Source organism: Gymnoscopelus braueri, assembly GCF_963280865.1.
Source record: "Gymnoscopelus braueri genome assembly, chromosome: 3".
Classification (NCBI taxonomy): domain Eukaryota; kingdom Metazoa; phylum Chordata; class Actinopteri; order Myctophiformes; family Myctophidae; genus Gymnoscopelus; species Gymnoscopelus braueri.
The window spans coordinates 29,990,140-30,015,212 of record NC_137612.1 but is presented as its reverse complement, the minus strand read 5'-3'; the positions used below and the strand labels follow the sequence as shown (position 1 = coordinate 30,015,212).

The 25,073-nt window shown below is 43.6% G+C and overlaps 1 protein-coding gene across 1 annotated transcript in view; it reads right to left on the bottom strand.

The window, feature by feature from the left end:
* Positions 1-25,073, bottom strand: part of plekha6 (pleckstrin homology domain containing, family A member 6) — a 105,846-nt gene that overhangs the window by 28,524 nt on the left and 52,249 nt on the right. Inside the window, 11 exon segments of the mRNA XM_080425218.1 lie at positions 307-418; positions 1,767-1,862; positions 2,413-2,562; positions 2,936-3,016; positions 3,541-3,552; positions 3,554-3,613; positions 9,309-9,362; positions 10,262-10,342; positions 10,633-11,134; positions 11,827-12,474; positions 13,692-13,867. Coding sequence (XP_080281344.1) covers positions 307-418; positions 1,767-1,862; positions 2,413-2,562; positions 2,936-3,016; positions 3,541-3,552; positions 3,554-3,613; positions 9,309-9,362; positions 10,262-10,342; positions 10,633-11,134; positions 11,827-12,474; positions 13,692-13,867 — 1,972 coding nt within the window.

The following is a 25,073-nucleotide window of genomic DNA, read 5'->3' as shown; positions in this document are numbered from 1 at the left end:
AATAATAATAATTAATTATTATTATTATCGTTATTATTATAACCCCCACACACACACACACACTTTTCCAAAAATGTCTTCGAAATTTTGACTTTTGGATTCCCTGCCCAAAAGAAGAAGAAAATCAAGTGGTGCGTGGGTTGCTTTCAACTTATCGTGTGTGTGTGTGTGTGTGTGTGTGTGTGTGTGTGTGTGTGTGTGCGTGCCTGCCTGCGTCTGTGCGTGCGTGTGTGTGTGTATGTGTGTGTGTGTGTGTGTGTGTGTGTGTGTGTGTGTGTGTGTGTGTGTGTGTGTGTATGTGTGTACCTCTGTGCTTGGCTGTGTCAGTGCCTCTGGATGAATTACTCTTGTGCAATCCCTCCAGCACATCTTGGACCCGCCAGAATTCCTTCTGGATGTGCCTGTGCACTAACTCACTCTGTAGCAAGCCAGGAGAGAGAGAGAGACAGAGAGAGAGAGAGAGAGAGAGAGAGAGAGAGAGAGAGAGAGAGAGAGAGAGAGAGAGAGAGGAGGGTGTGTGTCATAAGTCAGTAAACATCTTCATAAGAAAAAGGGAGTTACCAGGACATACAGTAGTCATATCATTACTCCTGTGAGGAGATTGTAAAATACTATAACGGGGTCAGGGTCACTATGCCCTGACACCCCTGACCATTGTCAATGACGAGGGTCATTGATTTGTTCATAAGTTGCACTCCTTGAGCGTAACCTTAAAAGTCCCTCCAAAAGAATCTCAATTCAATAGAAAAGAGGCTGTCTACATTATGTCTGGAGTGGACATCATCATCTGGTAGAACTTGTGAGGTACATTTGTCACTCATCCATACTTCCTTCCTAACTGCTGCCAAAGTTGCAAGTTTTTGGCAACTGTCAAGCACAGAGCCTTGATAAATGACTGCTGAGCTTTTGTCTCCATTTACAGCGCATAGCTCAGAACCCACAGATACACAGTGCATTTGGCAACGGGCCCCTGTCCCCTGTGTACGTTGCAGACTGGCTCTCGTTTAGACAAACACGCACTTTTTATCTGTTATGTGTGTATAACTCTATGCTGAGCTAGCGGCACGGAGGAGCAACAGGAGCAAATTACTCACTGCCCTCCAACACACAGGGGAGCGTCTTGGGCGGTCCTTCCTGCCGGTGGCCATTACAAGTGGCTTCATAACAAGGCCAACAGCACTTCTTCCCCATCTTTGAATGAATGCTTAGAGCCTTCTCACCCACTCTGTTGCCCTTGCCCATGGACTACTGCACTGGTGCCCAAACTATGGGTCGGGACCCATTTTTATGGGTTTGCGAGTAAATATCCCCTTTTTTTTTGTTGCCTAAATTTTCATTTTATTTCAAAAGATTTTCAAAAATGTAAAAGAAAAAAAAAAGTAAGTCAGGTCAGTCCCTATAGGTCTTCAAGTCTATTTACAGTATGCCGTCTTTATTGATAAATGATTGCAAATGTTACCTTCACGTCTATAGTACGTCTGTAGTTCCACATATTGATGGCCCAATACACTATGCACACCTGGCCTGTCTAGCTGCAGAAGGCCAGGTCATCTTTATAATCTCTTTTATATTATTTTGTCACCCTTTTTGTTATAGTGTTACTACTTCTCTTCTACATTTTCTACCCATACCTGTATCTTTGTTTCACTCTTACTGCGGTGCTGCTATGACAACTGAATTGCCCTCAGGATGAATAAAGGCCTGTGTATCTACGCTGTGTGACCTTTTTTGGGGTCGCTATGCAGATGAGAAGCCATTCGTTGTACCTGCCCTCCTGCGTTAAGTTGCTCCCAGAGGTCTCCGTGGATGGCATTGGCCTCGTCCTCCAGTGCTTCAAACTCCATACGTGATGTGGTTAAAGCCTGGGGGCAATACAAGGACATGCAAGCAAAGTTGCGGATAACCTTTTTAAAGAATAACATGCTGCAGTCACATAGAAATCTAGTGCTGCAGTGGCCTCTACAGGTTGAAACGTTCCAACTAGGTTGCACTGCGGGACACAACTGGGCATACTACAAATATGATGTAACAGTCCCTGTTCAAGCACTTTCAACCTTTTGTATCCCTGTAGAAATGTGACAATGATATGATATATGCCAAGAAAGGCAACCAGAGAGGCCATATTAAAATACATTTCCAGGATTTCAGCATAGTCATAGTTAATACGGTTCAAAGTTGAACCGTATTAAATATATTTCTGGCGTTCAGCTTTGCCAAAAGTGGTGCAAGTATCTTGGAGATGGCAAATAAATGATAAAAATGTAACCCCTGCTGAAACTGGGCCATTTCAGCAGACAAGGATAGGATCGTCGGGATAGAGACAACACTAAGTGAAACTTAAACGTGTGTGTAAGTAAAACTGTTATAGTGCATGCCAATGTATAGGATATGCACAGGACTTAAGACTCTTACGCTGGAGGCCTGAGAGAGCTCTCCTCTGATATTGATCAGCTGGTTCTGTAATGTCTCTTTCTTCAGCTGTAGTTTGTCCATGGCCAGAGGCTGATTGTGGTACAGCTCCATCTCCTGATGTGTGGCCACCAGTGCCCCCTCTAGGCTGTCCTGAGAACAACAGATGCACAGTAACAATCGTTTGAGGACGTGAGGTGCACAATGTTTTTACATGACCAGTGAAAATCCAGGTATAGATTATGTGCTACCACAATAACTCTCTCTCTCTCTCTCTCTCTCTCTCTCTCTCTCTCTCTCTCTCTCTCTCTCTCTCTCTCTCTCTCTCTCTCTCTCTCTCTCTCTCTCTCTCTCTCTCTCTCTCTCTCTCTCTCTCTCTCCCTCCCTCCCTCTCTCTCTCTCTCTCTCTCTCTGAAAAATGATACCCTAAACATACTCATTATTCATACCAGCATTGTTAATTAAGCATTATGAGATGTATTTATCAAAAGAGTAAACCAACATGCTTGTGGATAGTGTGTAGTACCTTGTCCATTCTGAGTCTGTGGACCACAGCCTCCTGGTCCTTCACAATCCTGTTCTGCTCACAGAGTCGGCCCAAGATTTTCTAAAGGGTGGGGGTTGGGGGTAAGGGACACGTGGTAGAGACAGAGGGAGTCATGTATTGCTCACGCAATGAGGCACAAAACCAACGGGAGATGGAAATAAATCAGGAATTAAGCTGCAGAAGAATGTGTGTGTGTGTGTGCGTGCGTGCGTGCGTGCGTGCGTGTATGTGTGTGTGTGTGTGTGTGTGTGTGTGTGTGCGTGCGTGCGTGCGTGCGTGCGTGCGTGCGTGCGTGCGTGCGTGCGTGCGTGCGTGCGTGCGTGCGTGCGTGTGTGTGTGTGTGTGCGTGTGTTCTGTGTGCGTGCGTGCGTGCATAGTCTTAAGCGGGTGTCATGATAAACTCATTAGAACGTACACATCATGGAAAAGTTTTGAAATTTGAATTCTTCTCACTACAGAATAAAAGAGTGGGGGGAATTAGGGGTGTATCATGTATGTTTATGTTTTGTTGTGTGTGTGTGTGTGTGTGGGGGGGGGGGGGGGTATCTGTGCAAATGATGTGTTATCCTCTGCACAGTACTTACACTGGTCTCAATTATCGTTGAGTTTGAGAGTTGGATGGAGCTCCCCTGCTGTACACATCGTGGAAGGAGGCACCTGTGAAAATAAGAATCAAACACAGTCATGCAATATACGAGCTTACTGCTTCGGCTGGGAGAAACTAAGCATTCACTATGTTAAGAAGTCGTTCATTATTCTGAGACATGTTTGGGGAAACACATCTGTTCACCCGTTAACCAACAAACCCACTGCCAGTGAAGTAATGATCATACTGCTGTTAACTATCACAAATTACTTGCTGGCCGAGGTTGTTTTCTATGCATAAAAACATAAAAAATTTGTAGCCACAATGGAATTACTATAGATTTTTATTGTTACACTCAAGAGGGCTACAGTATGCTGTTCATGCCTCAGAATAAGGAACAGTGTTTGATGCAGCATTTCAAATAATGCCAGTGTGTTTTTCAGTGCATACAGCCGTAGCTTAAAAAAAGAAAAAAAAGAAATAATTTTTTTTTGTTCATTAGAGATTTGGTACTCGGTACCACCAAAGAATAGGGCAAACAAGCCACATCAGCACAATACCTTCCTACACGTTTCCAAACACACACGTTATCAAACACATGTATATCTTAATCGTACCAAAGAAGAAATTCGGATGATGAAATAAATTATGAATGCCACTATGTTCATGGAAACGATCTTAAGAACACTTTAAGATGAAATCTTATAATATGCATGTTTAGTGAATGAGGATGAATGTGTGGGCATCGCTGCTATCGGAATGTAACTCGGACTGAGTCAACAGCGCAGCCATCGTTCCGACAGCGCGGCTCGCCGCGGGCACTCGCTTCAGCTATGGCCTTAGGGCGCGCCTCACAGGGCTCAAACTCGTTTCTGTCGCCCACCAGCCTTGATTTTCTCCCACCACCAACACCATTTCTCTCAAGGTCCCAGTTCTCCGGATACCCAGTGATGGCCTTATCTCTACAACATGCCGTGAAGAGAGAGAGAAAGAATTGGGCAGATCCCTGTACTGTGGTGTTTACCGCAGACAGGCTCACCATGAAATGTCAGACAGCAAAATAATGAGTCTTCAGAGTCCTCAAATGCACACAGGCCTTACGGTTACTGACAGATCATGTTCTTGCACGAGCTGCGTCTACATTACAGTACGTGGCGTGGGCACTCGATGATGTGATCAACAGTGAGCGGGTAATGCAGCGTGGAGAATCCACACCCTCCACTTGTTGCACCGTGGACACCCTGCTTACAGAGAGACTGTTTGACAGTCAAACTGTACAATGTGTCCTCTGGCAGCCAATATATCTTAACTATAGTAGGCCTACACGACCCCCTGCGTCCCTATTCTGGGGTGAACATTTTTTGGCAAAAATAGCCGACGTACAAGCTTGTAAATCGGCTATTTTGGGCGAAGATGTTTGGTTTAGGGGGAAAAAAGGAAGGGGCCTTGTATGGTTCCCTGGAGGAGTCCAGTCAATGATGTATAGGGTTTAAGTTTAAAGGGATACTATCATGCTTCTGATGTGGATTTCAATTATTTGTTGGTGGCTATCATGGTCTCAGTGGCCTTGCGATTAGAATGTCCGCCCTGAGATTGAAAGGTGCTTCCAAAGGAAGGCTACTTATTTACTACCGTTGTCTAGAGATACAATAATCGGCCTGGCACACCCACATCGTCAATGGCTGCCATCAAAATGATTCATACCTTCTAAAGTCAAAATTTTTATTTTGACATAAACACAGTGAACAAGGACAACGTCACATTTACTGAGGTTAGCGACTAAAAAACAGGAAATAAGGGTTGTAGTTTTCACATTCACATATTTTACCTAAATGCATGGCATTGATGCGGTAAACTTTTCAACACAACTTCAGCAGCATTTTTAGAGACACACACACTGCTTAGTTTCATGGCTGCTAACATTAGCAGCACAAAAAAAATTGAAATAATTTTGAAAATCATGTAGTACAATAAAAAATGTAGCTGAATATCTAAAAATGTGATGTGAAGACGAGGGGGAAACTTGTTGCAAGTTGTTGGTAGTGGTGGTGGTGGGAGCTGATGGTGCGGTAGCCACTGTAGCCACATAACGACTCCAACACCAACCAGAGGACAGAGGATGTGAGGGCACAACGACAAGCATAGCACTATGCAAAGCAAGTATAATGGGGAACATTCGATTTATGTTCTCCATTATACTTGTGAATGTGAATCCTTGTTTGGCGTGACATTTAAAACTCTACAGAGTGTCTAACATCCAACATGCCAGAGAAGAGGCCTGGAGGAGGAGAGAGGCAGGCTTGGCTAGACCTGGACTGAACTAGTGTACTGTAGGAAAACACTGGACCTGACAGACCTGGAGCCTGGCCTGGAAGCAGAATGAATAGAACTGGACCAGAAACCCTGGGCCATAAATGTTTGTTGTAAACACAAGACTGGGTTGTAGGCTATTACTGGTTTAAGTAGCGGAGTCAGATTAGTGGGTTAAGATTTTTATTAGGGAAATGTTCAGGATTAAAAAGTAAATCTTAAATTACAATTTCAACAGGAATTTTCCATGGGAGGCAAGCCAACCAATATCTGGGTTTAAGGAAAACTACTATGCCAATGTAATGTCTATGTAATTTAGGTCAGCGACTCACTGAGGACCTCTAGTGGCTCATGGCAAATACTGCACACTTTGTCTAAATAATCCAGCATGAATTAATTTGAGACTGAGAACTGTCTTGAAGGGTGTATATAAGGGGATATAATTACACCCCAAGACATTTCCCCTCTAAATGTTTGATGCCTAAATAAATGTGCAATTGTGCATTCTGTAACTATTCAAATACAAATCCTGTATATAGTTATAGCCTATATACTGTATATGTGTGTGGGTGTAAAATTGTACACCACTGTATCTGTTCCAATTATCTGACAGGATGTATTTGCGACTTCACTTGGGTATTTACATTCTGGAGCTCAATCTGTCCTTGTTCCTACTGTGGTTTTATCTAGACTGCAGTAAATTCTGTGGTTTTATCTAGACTGCAGTAAATTCACAATTCCTTATATCTTGATGTTTCATTTTCATGTAATTCATCTTTGTCATAAATGTATAATCCTCATCATGATATCGCTGGATGAAGCCTGCCTCTCCATGGCACTCTCTCCTCGCTTACTTGTGCGTAGAGCTTTGCTCTGGAGGAGGAACGCTCCACCAATCGGGTGACAACGCCAATAAGGTGGCTTCCCTGGTACACCTGAAGTGAATGGGTAATCACTGTATTGGTCAGCTCAATAGGACTACACAGTACTGTATGTTAGAACGACTTGAAACAACACTGCAAGGTTGTTGTTGTTATTGTTTTCTGGCTTCAGCATGAGAAACCACAAAGACAGGATCAAGTGTGAAGAGAGGGGAACATGGGGGTGGGGAATGAAAGAAGGAAGTATGGATGGAAGGAAGAAGGAAGATGCCAAAAATAAAATGTGCAACGGAGAAAGTATGAAACCAGACTAAACAAAAAATGAGATCAAACCAAACATTTCATGTTGGGGGAGGGGGGAGAGATAAAGAGAGAGAGAGAAAGAGAGAGAGAGGTAAACAAATAAATGGAAGTGAGACGTGACAGATGTGTAATGAAGGAAGAGAGGCGGGATGGAAACACAGATGTTGACATTTACAACAACATACAATATTTACAATATGAATGATGGCTGCGAGCTAAAACTTCCTCTAAATGTATGCACGTACTGTATGTGTGTTTTTGCACATCTGTTTCCAAATGTGCTAGTTATTTCATTTCATTTTCATTATTTATTAATGTTCTCCCCAATTTAGTCATTGCCAATAATATATCCAATCATATATATATATATATATTCACTGCCAACCCCTACTGTTGGTCTGGGCATACAGAAAACCACATGTATCTTCAGACACACATGGAGTCAGTCACCATGCCGCTTCTTTCCACCCAACAGTGAGGAGGTTCATGGGAGGATGTAACGCATGCGGAGGAACGCGCTATCCCTCCAGGTTCCACCAGTGTTGATTTTGACAGCAAATTTTGATTTAGTTTTAGTCATAGTCTTTTGAATATAATTCTGTTTAGTTTTAGTCATATTTTAGTTACCTGAAATAATGTACTTTTAGTCTAGTTTTAGTCAACTAAATATCATAAGATTTTAGTCGACTAAATCAACAGTTGATTTAGTTGACTAAAATGTATTTTTGGCAGGCCGTGATGGCATCAAAATGATTTTCATGCCGAAAATAACCGATCTGCTATTTTCAGAGCGCAACACCCGAGCGCAACCAAATATAAAATGACTTGTCTTTTAGTTCTACTGGGTCTCTTCTCCACTCGTCCCTCACTAACATTTAGTCTAGTTTTTATTTGTTGACGAAATTGTCAATATATTTAGTCTTAGTTTTAGTCATCGTAGCTGAGTTTTTATGTAGTTTTCGTCAGTGAAAAAAGGTAGTCAAAGAACATTTTTCGTCATAGTTTTAGTCAATGAAATCAACACTGGTGGCCAGTGGAGTGACAGAGTATGCCCTCCCCTGCCAGCTTCCCATCTGACAACAAAGCCAATCGTGTTTGTTGGAACTCCAGTCGGAGACGCCATGGAGCAACCGAACCCCCCCAGTCTCCCTCCGGACGCCCTTGGTGTATATGTCACAGGGAAAATGGCATTCCAGGGAAATTGACAGGGGAGCGCTTGTTTTATAGGCACGGGGTGGTGCTGCGAGGCGGGGCTTTGATGCGAGGACGACGACCACAACAACAACATACTAACCAGGAAGCTACGCTAGGGAAACGCTGAAAATAAAATGGATAATATGAGAGAAATACTCAAGTAAAGTACGAATACCTCAAAATTGTACTTGAGTAAATCTACTTTGTTACTTGCACCACTAGTACAAGCCTCAGTGGCGCACTTCGATAATCATTGGACTCCCCACCCACTACCACTGGGAGCCGGGGTTTGACTCCAGCTTGGGACATTACTTTTTCAAACAACCGCGGACTACTTTTTTTTCGCTGATAAAGTATAGTTTTGGACCATGACGGAAGGCGCTCCGACTTAGCAGACCTTGAGGCAGAGGAGTCGCGCCCGAGCGCCTCCAGGCGCGAGTGCCCGCGACGACCTGCCGATGGTCTGCTAGTCGACTTAAGCGCCGTCCGAGTTATGTACCGATAGGCACAGAATCGTAAATGATGTTGTGTGGGGACTGCGTTTGCCCCAAGTGCCACTCACTGCACTAACATAGCCCGCCAGGCCCGCCCCCTGGAGAGTGTGTGTGTGTGTGTGTGTGTGTGTGTGTGTGTGTGTGTGTATGTGTGTACACGCGCGCGTGTGCGCATGCGTGTGTGCGTGCTGGTTTGTGCATGCGTGCGTGTGTGGTGTGGGGCTCATGTCTGGCTTGCATTGCCCTCTAGCGTTGATTCTACAGAATTGCATGAGGGGCATGAAAACAAGCGTACCCCTTTCAATTTCCCTGGAATGCCATTTTCCCTGTAACATATATATGTATGTTAGTGCAGTGATTCTCAACCTTTTTCATTTCAAAGTATCCCGGGTTTGATATGCATTAGGCCTGTGTGTGTGTGTGTGTGTGTGTGTGTGTGTGTGTGTGTGTGTGTGTGTGTGTGTGTGTGTGTGTGTGTGTGTGTGTGTGTGTGTGTGTGTGTGTGTGTGTGTGTGTGTGTGTGTGTGTGTGTGTGTGTGTGTGTGTGTGTGCGTGTGTACGCTCGCGCATGTCCATCTGCCTACCTGTTGATCTAGGTACTCCAGGTTGCGCTGGAGCTGAAGATCTAACATGTCCTCCTGAGACCAGCAGCCGCAACACACAGATAGACAGACACATGTAACATGTAGCCCCATGTATATGCAGGATAGTCATCCACACACACACACACACACACGCACGCACACACACAAGTACGTTTGCATTACTATACTTGAGAGGATATCACATTTAAGGACTTACATTTTAGGACTGCCATAAAAAAATGCAATTTACCTTAAAGCCGAAAATAGCAGAACTACAATCTCACAGCTTCTGAGCTTACAGATCTGCTATTTCCGCTGCGCGACACTGGCAACGAAATATAAATCAGGCATGACTCATAACCCTAAACCTAACCTTTAAATGTCTAGTCCTAATCTGAATATTTTCCTAAAAGCCAAATACATTTTTAACCACACAACAACCATTTCTCTTGTGCGGACCAGGACAATTTTCCTCATGTCTATTTCTCAAATGATATCATATGCTTGTGGAGATATTTGGCCCTCACAAGTAAAGTAATGCAAGTACACACACACACACACACACACACCGGTAGGCCCAGCAGACAACAGTGTTATTATGAGTAGAGCGGTGAAGAAGGGAGAGAGGGAGAGCAGATCAGTGAGAGGAATTAAAAGACAGGTGGAAGGAGCAAGAAACAGCAACGCAAAAGCTGCACATAGTATGAGCTACTCCCACTATGTGTGTGTGTGTGTGTGTGTGTGTGTGTGTGTGTGTGTGTGTGTGTGTGTGTGTGTGTGTGTGTGCGTGCGTGCGTGCGTGCGTGCGTGCGTGCGTGCGTGCGTGCGTGCGTGCGTGCGTGTGTGTGTGTGTGTGTGTGTGTGTGTGTTTGTGTGCGTGTGCGTACGTGTGCGTGTGCGTGTGCACTTTTAGGTTGCAGGTGGGCATGTTGGGGGACAACAGTGGCACATACCATTTTGCTGTGTATGGAGGGGGATGCAGGGTAGTGGTATAGTCCTTGGCTTAGGGACCGCCTATCTCCAGGGTAGTCATACTGATGGAGGGAAGAGAGGACGGAATGACAGGAAGGAAGGAAAGATTGGAAGGATAGAAGGAAGGAAGGGAGGGAGGGAGGAGGTCGTGAGTGAAAGAGGGTGAATAATGGTTACAGTGTTATGCATATAAAAGACATACATTTATCCCGGACAACATTAATGAAATTATGTTATGCAGCCTATCAGCTGATGAACATCACAGTCACCACACACAGAAACATAAAACACACAGTCCTTTACACACACACACACACACACACACACACACACACCCGGCCGTCCCCCTCACCTTGGGTGAGCTAATAGACCTTCTCATCCCGTAGACAGAAGGGTCGGCATAGATCACTTCCTCCCTCATCCTCCCTGGAAGACGGTCGAAGCGCGTCGAGGGCGAGCGGGCCGGCGAGACGAAGCTGTGAGGCCCCGGCGAGTAGGGACCCCCGGACGACGAGGAGGGGGACCGCGGAACGGACCTGGAGCGAGGCTGGATGGACAGACGCCTCATGGTGGACTGGGCCATGTTCACGGGGTCACCGTAGTACTGCTGCTGCTGCTGGGGCCCCCCCCAGGGGTCCCTGGGCATCGGGGGCCCATAGTGCGCCGGCGGCCCGTCCCTCAGCGAGCGCCGGCGGTCGTAGCCCCCCACGCCCGAGACAGCCGAGCAGATGCTGTCAGGGCGGACGCCCGGCGGGTAGAGAGGGTACTCGTCGACGTACTGCTGCGGCCCGCCCGGGTAGACGCTGTAAAAGTCTGCCGAAACGCCGCGGTTGACGGTGTAGTAGCGAGACGGGCTGGAAGGACGGGATAAAGAAAGCAAGGAATGTGGGTCAAGTTGTTGTCTTCAACCTGTGCAAATTGCATAAGGCAGAGGTCTTCAACGTTTTTCAGCCCAAGGACCCCTTGGCTGAGAGAAAGATGAAGCAGGGACCCCCACTACACATTGTATAAAATTGTGTCGCAGATTATTATTTTTTTTATAGATTTCATAGATGGCTTCATAGACTTGTTTGACCGCATTAGTGTGTTTTCAGACATTAACCACTTAAACCCTCAATACTTTGTAAACTTGACCTTTCACTCTGTACTAAGTCTGCTCTTTCTTCCGTCTACACAAAACCTCTTTGCCGGAAATAGCCGATCTACAAGCTCACAACGCCTTGCAGCAAATATATTTGAATATAATACTGTATATATTAGGGAAAAGCTTTGACTCAAATCTTCTGGGGGTCCCTGGAACAAAATATTTTGAGATGGCGGCCAAATAAACATAGGCCTAATTTTAGGGGTCCTTGCATGAAAAAGTTTGAGCACCACTGATAAAATAGCAACAATAGTTTTTCAGAAAACTGCTAGGATTTAGAAGACATTTGTAGAATCGGCCTCAGGTCTAAATGTACTTAAGTACATGTACTTAGTTACTGTCCACTGCTATATAGGCCTACAGTAAAACCCAGAGTGGGTGATTTCACTTTGAAATAGCTACCTGTTCATGTCCTCCTGTGTGGGAATGACCCTGCGCTGATTCACCCACTGTTGCAGCTGTGTCATGGAGCTCTTCCTCTGAGCCTGCCGCTCCGGAGCCGTCCGGGGCACGAACCCCCTCATCAGCACCACGTTCTCCGGCGGCTGGTCCCTGGCCCGCTCCCGCGGCGGCCCACCGCCCTCGTCCGGGTGGCCCGGAGGCGGGCGACCGTTACTGTGGCCCCTGGGAGTAGGAGGATGACTGCCACCATGGTGCGGCGGGCCGCCGTCGTGCGGGGGACCGTAGGGGCCCCAGCCGTTGGGCTGCTGGTTAGGGTGAGGGGCGTGGCTGGAAGCGGGGCTCAGACCGACCCGACCGTCTCTTGCTGCGCCGCCTCTCTCTCCACTTCCTCTCTCCCCTCCGCCTCTTCTCTCCTCGTTCATCCTTACTTCCTGGTTGGCGTTGGGGGCGACGGGGGTGGAGGGAGAGGGCGTCTCTGCGGTGTCGACGCCGTTGACTTCAGGTTGTTGGGGGGGCAGGTTGTTATCGGCTTCGTTGTGGCTGTGTGTCTGTGTGGGTGGGTGCTGCTGCTGTGTGTGTGTGTCGGGGGCTTTGGTTACCATGGTATGGTTGGCTTCAGGAGTAGGGGCGGCGATCTCTGAGCTTCTCCTGCGGAGTGGGGAAAATAAATGAGACATACAGTAGATGACAAGAAAGGAAAACGCTCAAGACAAAAAATTATTACCGTCACTGTTTCCCAAAGTCTGTTCTGGGGAACACCAGGAGTCCAAATGAAGGAGTCCACTCCTGTGCCATTATTTATTCAACAAATGTTTCCCCATCTCTATTGATAAAATTATTTAAGTTCTTTACTGAGAAAATGTTTAATTAAAATTCCACCTTGTTTACAAACATTGAGGAGGACTTTGACTCAAATGGCTCTTTTAGACCATGAAGGGTTAACCCAGAACCTTCTAGAACCTGAAACGTTCCAGAACCTGTGAAGTTCTGTGATGTTTTTTTGTTTATGATGATTCCATTGTAACCATAACCACCCCTGAAGGGGGAGGTACGTAAACTCATGAAAAAGCTAAAATAGCTGATCAACAAGCTCATAACGCGTCGCATTGCATCGCACTGTGATGCGTAGGGAGCTTGCAGATGGGCTATTATCTGTATTTTTGAATGTTCTAATAAAAAGTACAAGTTCTGTGTTCTGGGTTCTGGCTTCCCACAACTTAGGGTCAGTAGTCTACCACCCCCTCAGCAGGGACCACATTTCTGTCAGGACAACTCATGAATGGATAAAGGACAACTCATGAAGGATAAGATATTTTTATTGAATATAAAATGAGCAATATAATATATTTATAATGGTTTGGCGATGAATTGGATCTGCTTTTAGGTACTCTGATAAAGCGCATCTCCTAACCATAGGGACTCCGAATCCCCCGTACATAAACAGCAGATCCAAAACGACAGGTGGTAGCTGGGGTGGTGGAGGGTGAGCAGCAAGAGCAGTAGCATCAGCATGAGCAGCAGCAAAAGCAAGCAGGGATGAGTAGTGCAAACTTGCAGTTGAATAGAGCGGTCTGAGAGTGAAATGAGTGTGTGATTGGATTAGTGGATGTGAACGTGGAGCTGAGGCGGCCCAATGGTCGGCCGGCAACAACTGCACTGAGTTCCCTGACAGAACTTGCTCTGTGCATGTCTGCGCCAAGCGCGAAGCTCATTAGGTTCTGAGAACCTTATCTGAAACCGAGCCGTAGCGTACGGAAACAAATCCAGAACCCACGTGACATACGTTTCACGGTAAAGCTGCTTAGTTCTTGTAGTCGCAAAGAGCTACAAGTATTCAATTTCTAGGACATGGAAAGTGGTAATACCTCTGTACGTTGAACTGTGACGCGCCACTCATCACCTGGATCCACTCCTCCTGCTCCTGGTGGCTCTCTGCTCCAAAGTAGTAGGTCCTGGTCCCCTGGTGCTCCGCCTGCATGCAGAACACAATGGTACCTTTAGAGTCCCCTTCCTCCTCCTCCTCCTCCTCCCCAGACCAAACCTATAGACACACACAGGGGGAGAGAAAGGGGGGGACATGAGACAAAGAGAGATCGTTAGATATTAGACGTTAGACAGTGTCATCATCATCAAGATGTCACCCGACACCCATACATTCAACAAAGCGTTGGTGCCCTTCTGTTGCATTAATAAGCAGCCAAGACTTAATGCTTAACCACTCAAGCCCTATTTTTTTTTAAATAGCCGCTCTACAAGCTCACAACGCATTATAGATCTGCTATTTTTTTTAAATGTTCACCTATAATGACATTCACAAAAATGGGGAAGTGGGGTTAATTTTATTTATTTATAATTTGTTGTGTGCCCAGTGTCGCATGGCAAAATCTGTAGATCTATAAGCTCACATTGTGACATGTTGCGAGCTTGTAGATTGGCTATACTTTCGGCATGCGACACCGGCGCGCAAACCATGTAAAAGTCTGCCGTTTTTGGTCTGAATCCACATGCATCCCAATAATAACAAAGTGAATTTTCATGCAGGCTATATGTTATAACATCGAGTCACATGTAAAATCCAATACAGGACAAAGGAGAGATGAAAAGCATACAGTACATGTGTAATGAGTAAGTGACACACAAACATGTGTGCGTCTGTATATGTGCGTGAGCATGCTTCTTCATAGGCCATCACCATATCCAATGGGAACATTTAGCACATCTGACATGCATTATTGTAAAAGACAAGGGGAATGAAATGTCAACACTACCTTACAATGATACCACAGGCACAGCAGAGGACAACTATGGCCCCCCCGGGGGTCCTCGTGGGGATGGATTGAGGGGAAGGAACAGAAGGATAGAACATTAGGAAGGGGCGGGGTTACAGGTCACTGATACTGGTGATGGGGCCGGAGGTGGGGGGGGTGGGGGTGGGGGTGAAGGTGTGTTAAGACTCAGTTGTACTTAGTTGCGTGCCGGTGTCGTGCTCAGTAAACAGCAGTTCTACAAGCTCACAACGCGACACGAATGTGACGCGTTGTGAGCTTGTATATCTGCTATTTACGGCATGCAACACCAACATGCAAGTATAAATCAGGCTTTAGTGTGTACTGTACTGCCCTGCACTGTACTAGGTCAGTGGTTCTCAACCGTTTCTGGATCAGGGTCCACTTTGACGTTTTTCAGAACATGTTTATTTTAATGATCAATCAATCAATTTGTGTTCAGAGATTGGATTAACGGAACTGAGTTATTAATTTTCTGTAGGTTTGAAAGAAAACATACCATGATTTTTTTTTTCACATAATGTGTGTGTTATATGTTATATTATATGTTATATTAACATTAAAATCTTTGTGTTTTGCCAATTATTTGGGGGCCCAACTTGTAATATCCTCACGGCCCAGTAGTGGCCCACAGGTTGAGAACCGCTGCTGTAGGTTACTATAATTCAGTTAGCTAAAACTAACCAAATTAAAACTAGAATTGATTGGGGAAGGGAAAAAAAGTAGTTAACTGAAATAAAAACTAAAACTAGGCTATACAAAAGAAGTCGATAACTATCTGGAACTGTATTGTGTTTACAAGACCAACTAAAAGTAACTAAAACCATAGAGAAAATGTCCTTAGTTTTAGTCTTTGTCAATATTTCATCCATACAACTATTATTTTTATCCACACCAATTCTTCTGAACTTTATTGAAACTCACCCCATGATAAATACAAAAAACTCACACTAAAGCTAATGTTTTCTTAAGTAACTTGTTACTTATGACGTCCTGGAGGGAAACATAACATTGTTTTCCTGTGCATGGAATTAAACATTATCATGTGGAGAATAAAGCAGTCATTCAAGTTGTGAAGCCAACCATACAAAATGCTACTCCAGTCCACACTGAAGTACTGAAGCATTAACACTGAGGACATCCATTGTATTGGGGGTAATTGCGCAAACACACCACATGAGGGCAGCACAGACAAAGACTTTTAGATGGCATTCATAACATCGCACACTGAACTATTACACCTGGATGGGCTGTGACAGAACAAATGGGTGTGTATTACTAGTGATTGTCTGAATAATAATAATCCTGTAAAATACCACTTGAAAGTTTTATATAATGTCACACAGAATAATTTTGGATTACATGAGGAATAGGAGGTAAATTGCATCAACTAATTTTAAATATGCAAATGAAAAGGCTTCAAACCCAGCACTACTTCCTAAAACTTGCAAACAAAAGTTCATATTAGACCCAAATTTGAGGTGCTTATCTTGTTAGTATTCTACTGTCTTTAAAAAAATCCTATTGCAGAGATATTTTTAAGTAACTAGTGACAAGTACCACACTATTTGCATGGCGGTGTTCAGTTCTCTGCCACAGTGCATGGGGGAGTGCCCTGTATGACACATACAGTGTCACAATTCTATATCAATATCAGCTATCATAATTAACACATCAAGGCAGTGATTGACTCAGATATGGTAAATGTTGATTAAAGGTGGCTTGTATTTTACACCTTAAGCCAATACATACATAATAAAACGTTCCCTTCCGGAAATCACCACCCCAGACAAGTCTTGGATGTTTAACCCTTTACTACATGCAGGAAATTGTGAACAATGGTTTTAAACCACTTAAACCCTAGCATCCCTATTCTGGGGGGAACATTCGCCAAAAATAACAGATCTACAAGCTCGCTTGTAGATCTGCTATTATCGGCGAAGAGATTTGGTGTACAGGGGGGGAAAAGAGCGCACCAAATACCGAGCCAATTCAGGTCTGTTTTAATAAGTATAGAGGGTTTAAGTAGTTAACTCACTCATATACCAAATATATTATAAAAATAACCACATGATTTCTTTATATTGAGTCAAATAAAACACAGAGATATAAAATAAACAATGGAACCTTTTCCAGTTAGAGTACTGTATTATGAGCTTCCCACAACCCAGTACAGTTAACCATATAGGTGAGTTAAGAAGTACCAAATATTATTATTATGTCACGTATTGATACACTCCCAGGTCCACAATTAATAATGAATAATACATTAACCACTTGAACCCCAGCATCCATATTCTGGAACATTGGCCGAAAATAGCAGATCGGCTATTTTTAGCAAAGAGATTTGGTGTAGACAGAAAAAAAGATGTCCAAGTTGCAACTCAGGTCTTGAATGGAAGGTTTAAGTGGTAAATTGAAAGGTTTCATTTTAAATTCATATGATGATAAATAATAGATTTCCCAAAAAGTTCTTTATTATGTGTGTGTGTGTGCGTGTGTGTGTGTGTGCGTGTGCGTGCATGTTGTGGTGGCTCACAGCTAACCCTGACCCAGTCATTCTAGCAGTACATTAGCAGTCTGTAAGCACACAGTGCAAGTCTCCATCTCCAGGAAGAAGGGAAATGGGGAGCAATGGCCAACCCCTCTAAAACAATCCAGCAAAACCACATCGCAAACTCACTCTACAGTGGTCCATGGACAGCCTTGAGAATGGCTTGAAGTTAACACTAGTATCACCACCATTCCACAAATCAACCCGTAAACATATCCACTCTCAGAGTGTGTTCACTTCTTTACACTGAGAATTTTACTGTGTATTTGTTTGAGGCATTAATCTCTCTCCCTTAATTTCTTTGAGCATTATTAGTTGCAATGTAACTCTCGCTCTCTTACAGTCTCACACACACACACACACGCGCACGCATGCACGCAGGCAGGCACGCACGCATGTGCACACACAAAACAATACACATGTTCACATCAACTCTCTCTCTCTCTCTCTCTCTCTCTCTGTGTCATCTGAGTTAGCAGCAATGTACTGTACACTGCATGCACGTTAGTAAAGGCATTCATCCATGATAATGCGTGTGCATGTGTGTGTGTGTGTGTGTGTGTGTGTGTGTGTGTGTGTGTGTGTGTGTGTGTGTGTGTGTGTGTGTGTGTGTGTGTGTGTGTGTGTGTGTTGCTCAGCTGTGATGTGAACTTCCCTGCAGTGTGTACTCTGTTTGTCCTTTGCCTGCTAATTATAGTCCAGCAATGAGGACACTCAACAGTGACTGGTGACCAGTGATGGAAGGAGTACTCCGATTATTTACTTAAGTAAAAGTAGCAATACCACAACTCTGTAAAAGGCCTGTATTCAGAATTTCCAAAAGTATCAACATACTTAAAGTACAAAAGAAATCTGAATGTTCTAACTTTTTAAATAGCTGTTCTACAACATTGTGAATCAACTATTTTTTTTTATAGACAAAGTATAAAATAGGCTTAAGTGGTTAGTATATGTTTGAAATAATAATCTAAATATACAAAGTAACTTGTAAGTAAAGCTGGCAAATAATTGTGGAATACAAAATACAATATTTGCCTCTGAGATGTAGTGGAGTAGAAGTATAAAGTATCAAAAGAATGGAGATGCTCAAGTAAAGTAAATTACACTTAAGTACAGTACTTGAGTAAATGTAATTATTTACTTTACGTGACAATAGCCAATCCACACAAGTTTCCACAGGGATCTGTGTGGGATGCCCAAAAAGGAGGCAAAAAGGCTGGCAAAGTATTGTGCTGTCTCTGCTATAATTGGCAGCCGCCACATATGGCGGAGACGCTGTTACTTATACCCATAGAGTACTGAGTGACATGCTTATTGTATCATGAAGACATATGCCATGATTTTGTGAATGTAACCTTACTGCACCTATCATATTTGTGTCCATGTATGCTCTCCTTTGTGTGTAAATAAATAAATGGTGTGTGTGTGTGTGTATGTGTATGTGTATGTGTGTGTGTGTGTGTGTGTGTGTGTGTGTGTGTGTGTGGGGGTGTGTGTGTGTGTGTGTGTACGCGCGCAGGTATGTCTGTGTGTGTGCGACTGTGTGTGTCCAGTGACCTCTCTGTTCCTCTCGCTTCCTCCTTCCTCCTCCTTTTGTCTCCTCTAAGCTCCTACTGAAACCCCACAGCATATAATGCTTTAATTACAACCACATACATCAACTCACTTCATCCGCTCAATTCATCTCTGTATCATGCTAAATGATAAGCTCACAAAGAGAAAGACGGACAGAGAGAGATGTCTGTGTGTGTACATGCATACGTGCATGTGTGTGTGCTTATACGTGTGCTTACGTGTGTGTGTGTGTGTGTGTGTGTGTGTGTGTGTGTGTGTGTGTGTGTGTGTGTGTGTGTGTGTGTGTGTGTCTGTGTGTGTGTGTGTGTGTGTGTGTGTGTGTGTGTGTTTTCCATGCGTAGAAGGCACACGTCGCCATAAGGGAAGTGACGTCACGTCAGCCCGCTACAAATCGAGTCACTTCCTTCCACGGTGGAGTGTGCTTAGGCTCCGCCTCCACCCCACCCCCCATGGCGATAGTGAAATGATGCAATTGGCTGAAATGCTGCGTAGTAACCGCGTCTAGTAACCTAGCAACAGGGGCAGCTGCTGCAGGGACAAGTGGGGGATGATGCGTACGACAGGGAATGATGGCCCCCCCTCCCCCTCATCACCCTCTCTTCCTCCTCTCCTCCATTCTTGTCATCATCCCTCCATCCATCCATCCACAAGCTGTGTTGTGCAGAGCAGTGGTTCTCAAAGTGGGGTCCAGGTACCCTCAGGGGTCATTAAAGGGGTTCCAGGGGGTCCCCAACAAAATCTAGTGATAGCATCACAATCGGTTTAACCACTTTAACCCTGTTTTATACTTTGGCTATTAAGAAATTGCCAATCTAAGATCTTGTGAGCTTGTAGATCGGCAAATCTTTTTTGCAATATTTGGAAAAACATTTAAAAAAATATATTTTTTTAACAGATCTTCTCTTCTGGGGGTCCCTGGCACATAATCTTCTCAGATGGGGGTCTGTGGCCAAATACATCATCAATTGTGGGGTCCTTGAACTTGAACATGTTTGAGGAGGACTGGTGCAGAGTCTGCACCAGTCCTCCTCCTCAGAGTGGTATAAAGGATGAGGGAGAGATGGATGGGAAATTCCCTGTGCTGCTTTTTCATAATATCCCTCTCTCCCTCCCTCGTCTGTTTTTCTGTTCTACATCCACATCTTTCTGTGTCACTCCATGTCTCTCTGTCATTCATCATGGCTCTGTCTGTGTCTCCTCTCTCTGTGCATCTCTCCATCTTTGCTACAGAACAGAATAAAAACATTTGCATAAAACAATCTTAAAAAAATGATGATTAAAAACAAAAGAAAACAATTAAAAAAGCAAGGGGGGCTTTTCCCTCACAGCCTCCACTGTGGAGCTAAAAGAAAAATTCAATTATTCCCTCACATGTTAACATGTGGGTTTATCTATCTGTGTCTGTACTCAGAGACAGATGCTGAGCTTTCATTTAACTCTGACAGTGTAAAATTGACCTATAAGGGTCCTTTATATATATAAAGTACCCTATATATATTTTTTCTTTTGTAAAAGTGTATTAAAAATAATTTGGCTATTCTTGTGCCACATCGTTGTACGATGAAGTATCATATCCTTGCCTTACAGCAAACAAAATGACAGTAAATGGTAGCCAGAAAGTCTCCCTTTCTCTATCGACAGTATCGGTCTCTGTTTGAGCTGTAAGTAAGTAAGGCCAGTTGCAAAGGTCAGTGTGGTCCCATCATGGAGATGAGTACGTTGATAATCATCCCAAGATATAAATGAGGGAGTGGTTGAGAGGGCGAGAGGATGAGCGAGGGACAGATGGGGGGGTTGAGGAGCACTTGAGGAGAGTGTTCAAATGGATTCCATTTGTACACTTTCAGCGTTCATTGAACACCACGGATTTGACTGTGTGCAGTGTGCACCTTTACTAGGAAACAGAGATTGTCCCTATTTGAAATCAGTACCAACATGTGGCACAACGACTACTACGGTTAAAGCCGTTAGTATGCATATTATATCCAAACTAACTGTGGGACAGCCCAGGCTCCAAATCTCCCCCAAATTTCTCCCAACAAAATGTTATTAAATCAAGTCAAGTAACATTCATTTGTAGAGCTGTTAATCCCCGTTACTGTCTCAAAGTTTTTTTTTGGAAAGACCCACGTGTAACAATAGAAACAAAACAACGCCCCCGGCCCTTACATTTCAATCCGGCGAGGAAAAAACTCCCAAGAATAACCCTTGATGGGAAAAGAAAGGGGTTTTAAACTGTGAGGCGTTGTGAGCTTGTAGATATTTTCACTACTTTTGTGCGACACTCTTGTATGATGGAATAGGGCATTAATGACAAACAAAAAAACAGAAAAACGTGAAATTTTTAGTTTTCTGCCTGACAGCGATGTAGCCTACTGTATGTGTTTCCGGTTCAAATCTGTTACTGAGCCAATCAAATGAAACTACAGTATAGGAAAATGAACTGGAACAGGAAACAGATAGCCATGTTCTGGAAACCCGGGACTACAGTTATTGACAGAGGCTATAGGTTAATATATTAGACCAAATCTAAACATCATTAGCATTCGTCAAATTTGAGAATTTTAGCAGTTTCAGTGGATTATATGAATGGCATTACAGTGGTTCTCAAAGTGGGGTCTGGGGACCCCCAGGGGTCCTTGAGGGGGTTCCAGGACATCCCCAGCTAAATTTTGTAATAGCATCACAATCAGTTTAGCCATTTCATACTTGATGTGACACGTTGTGAGCTTGTAGATGAAAATAAAATAAGAAACACAGATCTTCTCTTCTGGGGGTCCCTGTCACAAAATCTTCTAGGATGGGGGTCCGCGGCCAAATACATATCAATTTGGGTGTCTTTCACATGAACACTTTTGCGAACCACTGGCATATTAAACGATAGATGTGTTTTATCAGTCTACACTCAGGTTCTCAGATATTTACACTGATTTGGTTGATTTGATTGATTGATTGAATACTTTATTAACAGTGTGCAAAATGTACAGAGGTACCGTTATAATAATGCTAAAACGATAACTTAACACATTTAGACCCGCGGCCGGTTCTAAAAACACCTTCTAAATCCTACCTGAGTTTTCAGAAAAAAAGAAAAGAAAATAATAAATATGTTACTACATATCGTCTCTGTCGGGTGGAAACCTCATACTGTATGTCCAAAACTGTTACTTTTCAGGATTCAAATGAAAAAATAGCAAAAGTAGAAGATCTACAATCTTTTGTGGATCTGCTACTTTAGATGCTTTTGTGTGACGCTGTAGTATGATCAAGTAGGGCGTAACTTAAGAGTATGGAGATAAGAGGTTTCCGCCCGACAGCGGCAATAAATAAATGACACAGAGGCGTTCCCAGCTTGAAAGGTAGAACAACGTATAGGTGTGACAGGTCTAAATGGGTTAAAAGGCCCTGAGGGCTTGTTTCCATTGTGGTCCGTATTCAATTCATCAAGAATATCATTTTTGTAAATGAATACTCTACTTGATCATACTACAACATCACACAAAAGTGTGCATCACACAAAAGTAATTATTGAAAAAAATATTAAATAAATAAATAATAATAATAATAATATTTCATAAATAAATATTCCACAAGCTCGGAACAAGCGCGGCGTTTTGAGCTTGTAGAGCTCCTACTTTTGCAATTTTTTTATTTTAATCCTGAAAAGTTACACCTGACAGAGACGATATACTATGTAGTGTTCAGTTTTTATCCACCACATATTCTGGAACAAACTCCCAGAAAACTGCAGGTCTGCTACAACTCTCAGTTATTTTAAAAGCAAAGATAAAGACCTTTCTGTTTGCCGTTGCCTTTTACTGAAGTTTTTCAATAATTCTCTTATATTTCTGAATTTCTTTTATTCTCTTTGAATGTCCTTTTATAATGTGGTTCTCTTGCACTCGTTTGTGTGCTAATGTCTCAATGCCTAATGGTTTATGTGCAGCACTTTGAATTACCTTGTTGTTGAAATGCGCCATACAAATAAACTTGCCTTGCCTTGGCACTGCAGAATCCTAAGAGCGTACTAATGGACCCCGTGAGCAAAGTAATGCAGCCTTTTCCTTGAGCATTAAAATGTAAAACGTGTCTCCCTCATCCGTCTCCTCCTTCCTTCACTGCTCTCTCTCTTCCTCTCCTCCTCCCTATACCCTTTAACCACCTGTTGTCTCCTCTCTCTCTCTCTCCACTTAACCACCTCTCACAGCCCTCTCACAGCCCCCCCCCCCCCTCTCTCTCTCTCTCTCTCTCTCTCTCTCTCTCTCTCTCTCTCTCTCTCTCTCTCTCTCTCTCTCTCTCTCTCTCTCTCTCTCTCTCTCTCTCTCTCTCTCTCTCTCTCTCTCTCTCTCTCTCTCTCTCTCTCTCTCTCTCTCTCTCTCTCTCCTCCTGCCATCTGCCTGCTCCGTCTTCGGCCTGATTTATGTTTGGATTGTGCACCGTGTCGCGCACCGAAAATAGCCGATCTACAAGCTCACAACGTGTGCCACGAAACTAAGTATAAATCGGGCTTTCCTCTCCGTTCCTCAATCCATCCTCTCCTTTGCTGTACACTCTTTCTCTCTGAGAAATGTCAGTAAATATTCTATCTCCATTAGCTTTGTGTGAATAGTTCACTGGAGCCTGAGGCTTCCTATTAACGTAAAATGTCCTAATGTGCTCACCACGTTCTTTGGCCGGAGTTGTGTGTGTGTGTGTGTGTGTGTGTGTGTGTGTGTGTGTGTTTGAGAGAGTACAGTACAGTACATTTAGTACATGCCACGTCCGTTTATCACACAGCTGTACCTGCCTGTGAGAGTGTGTTTGTCTATTAGGCAACATGTACTGTATGTGTGTGTGTGTGTGTGTGTGTGTGTGTGTGTGTGTGTGTGTGTGTGTGTGTGTGTGTGTGTGTGTGTGTGTGTGGGTGTGTGTGTGTGTGTGTGTGTGTGTGTGTGTGTGTGTGTGTGTGTGTGTGTGTGGGGGTGTGTGTGTGTGTGTGTAAACAGTGGGAGGCAGACGTGTGCCTGGACAGTCAAACATGCCCCCGGGTCCTCTGGCGTCACGTCCCTTTGTGCCAATCACCCAATCTGTCTGTCACGCACGCACGCACACACGCACACTCTCTCTCACTCTCTCTCACTCTCTCTCTCTCTCTCTCTGGCTTTCAGTCAGTTCAATATTATTCATGCTTTATAGGCATGCATAATAATATTAGTTGAACAACATTGCCAAAGACTGGATATAATGTGGGTGTAAAACTCAACTATGTTTTATAACAACAGCAGCAGCAACATTGTTCAAGCTTTAAGACACTGTAGATCAACAAACACCTGTAGGAGCCCAGTTCCATCAATACTTCGATGCAGGTGTGGTATAATAACCATATTCCATGGCCACGGTGAAACTGAAATTTAGAACCAATAACCAACTTTTTCTTGCTCATGCATGTTAATTGATTATTCGAGAGGAAGTTTGTTTTAAATATAATCAACTAAATCGAATACCGTAGTTTGATGAAGCACTTAAAGCCCTGTATTATACCGTACTTGTTGTTGTAAATGGTGGTGTGGAAAAAAAGCAAAGGCAAAAGTTTGAAATAAACGTGCTATTGATTTGAAGTCATATCGCCCAGCCCTAACCATGGCTATGAAGTCTATATATGTCTATATATTGTCTTCTACAGTTCTATGTGCAGTATATCACTCAGAAACACCATAAGGTTACTGACTGCAGGTCAAAGTGAAATCAACAACAGAATTTAAGGTGAACTTCTCTGGGAAAAGGTCCACCTTAAAAGGATGACAGGCAGAGCTGTGAGAAAGTAAGGTTGATGAAAACTGTGCAGTTTTAAATCTTCAAACGGCATCAAACGTGTGGTGGTTTAATGACATTTTGTGAGATTTATATAACAGTATCAATGTCAGTAAATGATGACAGTCAGAACCGCACAATGAGACTGATGAACTTGAAGAAGAAAATCTAAATGTAAAGTAGTGTTTATGCAGGCAGTCTAGTTTCCTATAGAAATTATTCTTGTAATGAAATCATTATCAAAGACAGTTTTAAAATGGAACATGCTTATGATTTTCCTGTTGCCATATTATAAAAGCAATAACTCATTGCAGGTCCTGGTATTTTATACTGTATCACAGCCATGGCCTGTCGTATCGTATTGATTATAACCTACACAGTAAAACCCTTCAGTGTACATAACTCTGAGAGTATAATAAAGAGAGCACATAGAGTACACTGTGTGTCTACGGAATGAACACAAAAAGGCTGGCAAAAACACGTGACTTCGACTTTAGAGTTCAGTCCACACTGCGGTGGCCATGGGAAAAACCCAACACAAA